The sequence below is a fragment of the Pyxicephalus adspersus genome, chromosome 7 (assembly GCF_032062135.1).
Source record: "Pyxicephalus adspersus chromosome 7, UCB_Pads_2.0, whole genome shotgun sequence".
In the NCBI taxonomy this organism is placed as follows: domain Eukaryota; kingdom Metazoa; phylum Chordata; class Amphibia; order Anura; family Pyxicephalidae; genus Pyxicephalus; species Pyxicephalus adspersus.
Window position 1 is genome coordinate 22,811,847 of NC_092864.1, and position 8,180 is coordinate 22,820,026.

The 8,180-nt window shown below is 36.5% G+C and overlaps 1 protein-coding gene across 1 annotated transcript in view; it reads left to right on the forward strand.

Moving 5' to 3' along the window:
- Positions 1-7,850, forward strand: part of PRKAR1B (protein kinase cAMP-dependent type I regulatory subunit beta) — a gene marked incomplete in the record, with an annotated part of 114,986 nt that extends 107,136 nt beyond the window's left edge. Inside the window, 2 exon segments of the mRNA XM_072417824.1 lie at positions 1,832-1,913; positions 2,417-7,850. Of these exon segments, the coding sequence (XP_072273925.1) occupies positions 1,832-1,913; positions 2,417-2,589 (255 nt within the window).
- Positions 7,851-8,180: the final 330 nt, after the last annotated feature.

The following is an 8,180-nucleotide window of genomic DNA, read 5'->3' on the forward strand; positions in this document are numbered from 1 at the left end:
TGTTTTATAAATATTTTCATATTTTTAATCAGATCAGAGTGACAATCTCTTTCCTCTCATTTCTCCATGCTTTGCACAGCTCTTATTGGGTCTACGATTGGGTGATCTTGACATTGGTGACAAATTAGCAGTGCCTGGATTGCTAAAAGACCACCTTTTAGCCTCAGTAAAATATCTCCCCCGTTCCTTCACCACATAAATGTCTCTTTCTCTGTGCCCAATCACATTGAGATTCAGCAGCATTCACAGCTAGTGAGGGAGAAAATGCTTAAAGTTTAGCAGAAGGCTCTCCCATGTGGCTCTGATGCTGGCAATGTGTCACCAGAGCTATCACATTTTTGACATGAGCTTTGGACTTTTGAAAAGAGTCATTAAATTCATTTTCCTGTATAATGTCATACTGGAGTTGCTATTTAACATGTCATTACAAAACCAGCATATTTGCAGCTTTATCACAGGGAAATATTTTGCAGAATTTGACAAGAGATTGAAAATCTTCTCTGGCATTATTTATTTAGATAGCAATGTTATTTACAGCTTTATGTATCCATGTAGTTGCAGATTTCTGTTCCCTAGTTTATACAAGTTACCAGTGAAATAGTAAGTACCAGGCGTACCTCCATCTTGTAACCATTTAGTAAAATTTATGTGTTAAACATGACATGTTCCTGGTAAACAGTGATGGGCTTTTTGTTCTCATCCAGGGCTCTGTAAAATGTTAGAATACAGCTATCTTTACAGGACAGGACTCGTGGAGATGTTAAGATTTATTTCCTTGAGTGTCTTTATGTAATTGTGTACTTTTTTACAGATGTACCCTAATTCTGGGCAAAATCAGTCCCAGCATGACACTGTGGCATCAAAGATGTCACTCCTTTAGGACCCAGATAGTGTGCACTGTATCATTTTGAAACATCCTATCCTTTTTTTAAATTTAGAAATGACAAAAACAGTGGCATATCACAATCACATCACAACAGCAACGATAATACCATATTTGACATTTTATTAAAGAAAACTTACAGTTTTGTATGCATCCTTTTCTTATTCTTACGTTCAGTACACCCTTAATCATATTTATTCTAGTGCCCCAAAGGAACGCTTAAATAATTTCAGGTCTCAACAAACTCATTAAAATCTTGATAAAATTAATTTATTGGTGAGAAGACCACTGGGGGCATCCATTATGATGATGTTAGAGTCATCAAAATGCCACCCATCTAGACAGCCATAGGATCTCTGGTGTCACTCTACTGGCTCTGCCAAATGGCATTGAACCCAAAATTATGTAGGCATCATTAGATGGAAGGTAAAACAGCCAAAGAGCCAAGGAACACCAAACAACTACCAGTGGGACCCTGGTTGAGAATGGCTCATCTAACTTAATAAAAGTGAGTTCTGTTGGATTTCTATGGGCTACTGCACTACAAGAGATAACACTTTCTATTGTAAAGGGCCATTTATGTTAATCGAACCTCTTTGAATATTACCTTGATTTAATGTTTTTTTTTCAGTCTGCCCCATTTAAGTCTGTGTGTATGAATTATTGGTGAACTTTTTGCCCAGTTATTACTGTACTACAATTCTTATCACCCTCGTGGTTGTTCATATACAATCTAGTGTGAGAAAACAAGCAGAATATCCAAGGCTCAGATTAAATTAAAGACTACATTAAAGGATAAAGCTAGTTTTGAATGATCCATGGACAATCACATTTGGTGAATACATTTTAAAAGAAGTTTAATTATAAAAATAGTTATATAGTTACCACAGTGGTGCCTGTATGTTTTATTAGCAATGCCATGATGCTTTTTCTTCTTGTTTGTTACAGGGTACTGCATCGGTACTGCAACGCAGATCTGACAATGAGGAGTATGTTGAAGTGGGCCGACTGGGACCCTCAGACTACTTTGGTATGGCATTTTCTTTTTTTCAAGGGACCTAAATTGGTGATAAGGAGGTCTTCTGAAAGGTTCCCTTGGAGATGGAGATTGGGTTCAACAAATGGAAAATATATAAATATTGTAGGGCCATGCATTAACAACAGGTCCAGGACTGGATGCTCTAGTTAAGAAAATCTATTGTTAAAGTCAGAAAGGTAACCAACACCTTTGAGAGTGTCCATCCTTGGTGTCTTCTATGATGTCTACCCATTACAAGATACAACAGTATTGTGGGGGGCAGCATGAGAAACCAGTGTGAACTGGGGGGCAGAAGAATAGTGCTCCTTTGGGCTAGCAGAAGACTGCCTCTAAATGTATATGCACACTCTTTTTGTATGCCTTGTCTTACACAATGTTGTATAGTGGCAGGAGCACTTTTTTAAGGCATAATAGTAAAGATGGAAACTTTATTTGGGAATTGAAGGTAGTATATGCGCAATTCAAGGCTTAAAGTTTTTTGTTGTTGTTCCTAGGTGAGATAGCCTTGCTGCTGAACCGGCCTAGGGCAGCCACAGTTATTGCACGGGGCCCCCTGAAGTGTGTAAAACTGGACCGCCCCCGCTTTGAACGAGTCCTTGGACCCTGCTCAGAAATCTTAAAGAGGAACATTCAGAGATACAACAGCTTCATCAGCCTGACCGTTTAATATATTCCACTAGGAGAATACCATCCATGTGTTATTGTGCGCACTCTAAGTCTGACCTGTGCAGTTCCATAGCTTTATAAGAAAAGGAAATTGTGCATTTCAATGTGAATTTTATATGGTCATGTCTGCTGCATCAGACTTAAACTTTAAGTTAGTTTGTATTATGATACAGAAATAAGGCACTTGGGATGGGGTGTATATTGTCCCCAATGATTTATGTGTAATTTATGGATATTCATATTCCTACCAAAATTATTAAAAAAGCAATGCAGGGAAATGAAAGTTTGCATCCAAACCTATTGTGAAGTACATTGAGGTTTGTGAAAAGACATTTTTTAGGATATTCAGTATATATTTCCTACCCATTTGTTTAAACACAGTTCCACCATAGGAACACAATTCCACCAGTACAAATGACCAGATTATCTACCTTTATATCTCCATAAATATTATTTATTAAAGGCCACCGTGCAGATTTTTGCATTATGTTAGGGAGCCAATTTCTTCAGTCATTACTTATTAATGAAAATCATAATAATCATGAAAAATAATTGGGGTGTCCAATAACCTAGAGCAGTGGTGATCAGCTAGAAACCTTTGCATTTTCAGATCCTCCAAAGGATGCAGAATATGTTCTGCTTTTAGTAATAAAACCAGTTGATGATTGCACTGGCAATTTCGACCATGGCAGCAGTAATATGTACAATCAAAAAATAAAATGTTGCAATTAAAAAGAAGAACATCCTTTTTGAAGAGTGAAGCTTGGGTGTACCATCTGGGCAGCACAACTTTAGATCACACCCTTCACCATTTTGTTTCCTGTGTATTTTCTATTTAAGATTGCGCACACCATTTGGCTAGATGGGACCACAGTTACACGAATGTACAAAAAGTTTAGTGCGTTTTTTGCAGTTTAATTCTTTAGATTTTAGGATATTAAAGGCACAGGTCCAGTTTTCATCATGAATACAATAAATACATCTCCATAGTACAACCTACTAGTATAATGTGGATATGCAAGGTCACTCATTTACATTTGATCATCATAAAAAATTATTGGGGGTATCCATGCATCTAGAGCAGTGGCGATCAACCAATCAAATCAATTACAAATTAATCTGGTTGAAAAAGATGCTGCCATGTCGCTGTCAGTCATGGCATCAGCAATACAATGCAAAAATAATGCAAGTCCTAAATCCTTTTTTCCCTTCATTTTAAAATGGAAAAAAGTAAAGTCCAATTTAAGCAGCGTAATATAGGTATACTACTTGGGTATCACAGCTATAGAACACATCCCTCATATGTTTCCTAAAAGAGTGTGCACACCAGTTGACTTGGTGGGACCACTGTTACTTAAATTTGTTACACAGGCACATAAAATGTGCAAAAATGTCTGGTAACCACTGTTTCTTTATATATATTGGTATGTTGGTAGCACTGCCACAGATTCCTTTTTTAAGCTATGAACAGGAATGTTCTGTGGCCACAGCGCTGACACTAATGGCCTGTGTCAAAGGGAATTTGTTTGCATCAGAACTGCTACTCTTTCTACACAAGTGTATATGGAAAGATTGAAACAAGTTAAAGCACCTACAGTGATTTGTGAATTATCTGTGTAATAGAATTATCTGTAGGCAAGCTGCATTTACCCATTGACACAAGTACTTACAGACCCAGGCTTGTGCACCTTCAGGTAATGGTCTAGTACAGGGGTGCCCACACTTATTTGGCTTAGGAGCTACTTTTCAAATGACTAAGTCAAAATGATGTACCAACAAGAAAAATGCTAAACATATGTTTATTTATATAAATACGGAGTATGACAGAAGTGACTGGAGCTAATGAGACATTGAATGGCGGAATATTGCACAGACATTGCACTACAAGACTATAGTGACAGGAAAGCCACAATTCACCTGTCATAGGAGAATGACGTGCTGCACAAGAAAAAGAACTGCTAATCTGTAAACAGCAGGGAGGGGTAAGGCAGGGCATCGCGTTCGACTTGCGTTGCCTTTGCGATTGACCAGTAGATCGAGATTGACGTTTTGGGCACCCCTGGCCTAGTAGATATAATGAGTTAAAAAATGTCACAAGTCATATCAAAATTATTATAAATATATATTTGTTAAATGTTGGTGGGTTCATTTTTCCGGGTCTTGTTATAAACACTAATGACTCCAGTATAGAAATTAGCCTTTGCATGTCCCTGATTCATGAGAATACACCATGCTTCATTTGACGTCATTGCCAAGCAGAGAAGCTTTTGGATTGGGATAGAACAAAAGTAAAGTGGTAGTGATGGTGATGATAACCTGAACAATCATTGTTGTTTAACATAAAAATGTAAAGGAAATCAATGAATATACAATAAATCATGGTCAATAAACACATAAATAGCATATTACACTGGTCAACAAACATTTTTTTGCCAAACAGAATAAAGTCATTTTAGGTTGGGTTTGATGCACAGATTCCAAATATGGTATTGGTTTTGCTAGATTGGCTCTAGTTTTTGAAATAATGACCTCAATAATAACCTCATAGAAAACTAATGAAACATGAAAATGAAGCAAAACTAAACTAGATTTGCCTACGTATGCAAAATTACATTTTTGAAATACTGTCAATATATTCTATATTCAGTATATTTACAGAACTAATCATAACGAAGTCATTGAAAAACTCTGTGTGATTTCCTTTCATGCTGATGATCAGGACAATCATGTTGAAGGCTCCCGCAATAGTCTGCCATCATGTGTCTATGCCATCTGCCCTGATACCTTTCTTCCATCACTTTTTTATCCTGATGGAACCTCTCCCCTTATTCCTCACCGAAATCGCCAAGATTTCCTGAAAATTTTTGCAAATCGCTATGGAGATAGTGTACCTTTATGCTCATAGTAGCACCCAAATTTTTAAAGTTTAAAGTTTAGGACCAAGTAAGACCAAGCAGTTGCCATTGTGCAGTAAAGCAGATTCCAAACTTTGAGTCCAACTGTCTCTGAAAAGTTGCCAGTCTTCTGCTCTGTGTTCTGGTACTCCCATAAGAACTAGTAGTCCAGGGCTATTACAACAGTACACAAAGTCTCAATCTTCACTGAAATATGGTAGGAGTGTCCCCTCTCCTGTCCTATAAACTGTTATTTTACTTTCCGGCCTCAGACAACTCTTTTCATTTAGCCTGGATGCTAAAAGTTCAGAGGCTTGTTTTGACAGACTTAGGTCATGTATTAAATCATTGAGCTCTTAGGGGAAATGCTGGTTTGATGAAACACTTCCTTCATATTCACTTTCACTGCTAACTCCTGGATTACACTCCAATCCCCCTGTATATCCTCCATATCAGATACAGGAATATCAGGGAGTGAACTGAATACTGGTATGGGAACATAAGCACCATGCGGCTCAGGTCGTCCTGATGATTCCAAATCAGGGTACTCCCTCTTGTTTTTCTTTTAATGATTGAAAACTTTTACATTCACAGCACAAAAATAATCAATATGATGATTTTTGGGCTCTCACCATACCATAGGTACACCAAATTTCAAACTTTAGTTTTCCATTTTTCCACTGATGTAGACACTCAACACAATTTTTGCGTACCATATGGGGAGCCCAATACTTATCATTGTCTCTCAGTTTAATACCAAAATATGCAAGATGTGCTTGTTTCACAAATTCTGTAATGTTTCTTGTCTGTTTTTGCTAATAATATTCACCACAAATGTAGCAGAATAAATTAGGGTCATTTAAACAACTTCCTAAAGAACTCATATTTATGTAAAAAAAGAAAATGTATGAATAGAAATAAGGCAAATAAAAGTTTTATGAAAAAAATGCTACATTTAATAGATAAAATACAAAACATTGGTGTAAATAAAGATTGACATAATGTGCTGTGTTAACATTTGTTGTTGGTAAAATCGTCTATTCCGATTCCTGTATCACAAGAACTAGAGCCAATTCAATGAAACTGATGTCATTTCTGGATTCAGCAGACCTGAACTACACTAAATATATTAAAAAATCCTTGACAAGTGAATTTTTTTTTGTTCAGCTGTGTTATCATTATTTAGCTTACCCCTCACTTTTTCAGTTAAACTTTTTGGAAAATAAAAGCTCCATAAAGAAGGAGAGTGCTCCACATTTTCTGATTTGCTCTTTGTTTATTTCACTGTACAGGCTGCTTTGCAACCAAGTTTTGTATCTAAGAACTTTTAGGTGTGGTCCTTTGTGTAATTGAGTGTCCAAAGTAGGTGGCTCTTTGCAGACCCATCAAGTAGTGCTTTTGTATACGTTTTATAATGTCTGTACTCTATATTCAGCGGTCACAGCTTTTTGTACATCGGCTTGGCTGCAATCAGATGTGCAGGACAAATTGTGCTGTCAACATGTGAGGCAAAACCCCCAGTGGGCAATAATATACATTCCTTATTTAATTTCTGTGATGCCAGAATGACTCCATATTTAATGTTAAGCTTTTAATCTTGTGTTATGTGTCCTGGTAACCAGAGAATGACATATAGTTTTATTGACTACAAATTTCTTATGTTGCTAATTCCCTAGTGCAGTACCAACTAATCAGTAAACAAAGAATTTACTGTTGGGGTCGGTGTCAACAGGTCTTTGTTAATGTGAGATGGGTTTTTCATTCCCCTGGATGACTATGGGTATGCAAAGACTGCTTGAAGCAGGTTTAATGCAGGACAGAAGGAGGTTAGCCGTAGGTCATATACATCTGTCAATTAATTCTCTCTAATGATCGCTAATGTGTCCTATACTAATGTCAAACTTTTGCAATTGACAAAAGCCCAAAGCCTGTTGACATTGGCCCTTAAGTATTTTTCCCCTACCATATTCACAGCCCATAAATGGGACCTTTAGATGTAAATTATAACACAGTCAGGTCTTAATTTATAGGAATTTGGTTTTCTATTGCATATATTTATCATTTTAACAATGTGTTTAATAAATCATTTCATTTTAATAGTGTCCCATTTTCAACTTTTGGTAAATCACATAAAACTTGTCCATCTAAAACTCTGTAAGGCCAGATTTGGCTGGAACAGTTATATTAAAGGAGCAAGGTGGGTGCCTTAAATAAATCCACTGATTAAACTGGGGAATAGGGGTTTTGTCAAACTGCCTGAAAACAGAAATACCCCAAAAAAAAAAACAGGTTTGAAAACTGTATTGCCTTTTTGCTTTTGCTGAAGACAGTTATATATTTGACAATAAACATTTACTCTGCAATGTAACTTGAGTGTCTGGCTTTGTCTGTATTAGAATAAAATCTCTGCAGAAGCGTAAATATATAATATATTTCCTCATTATGGGGCCTGTAGATTTCCATCAGGTCACATGAAAATTTTCTATGTCAGTTACTTTATAATTGAAAAGTTAATTGAAAATCATAAACCTTCCTGCTGAGATAAATGCTGCACAATCTTACAGGCTGATGGTAATGTAAAGAGCTCAGATCTTGTCATATAAAGGTAACATTTTCAGCATTTTTTGGGAGGAGATGGAGGAAGGACCCATTAAAATAATGACTGACATAAAAGTGTTTCTTCAGTTTGTTTATTTTA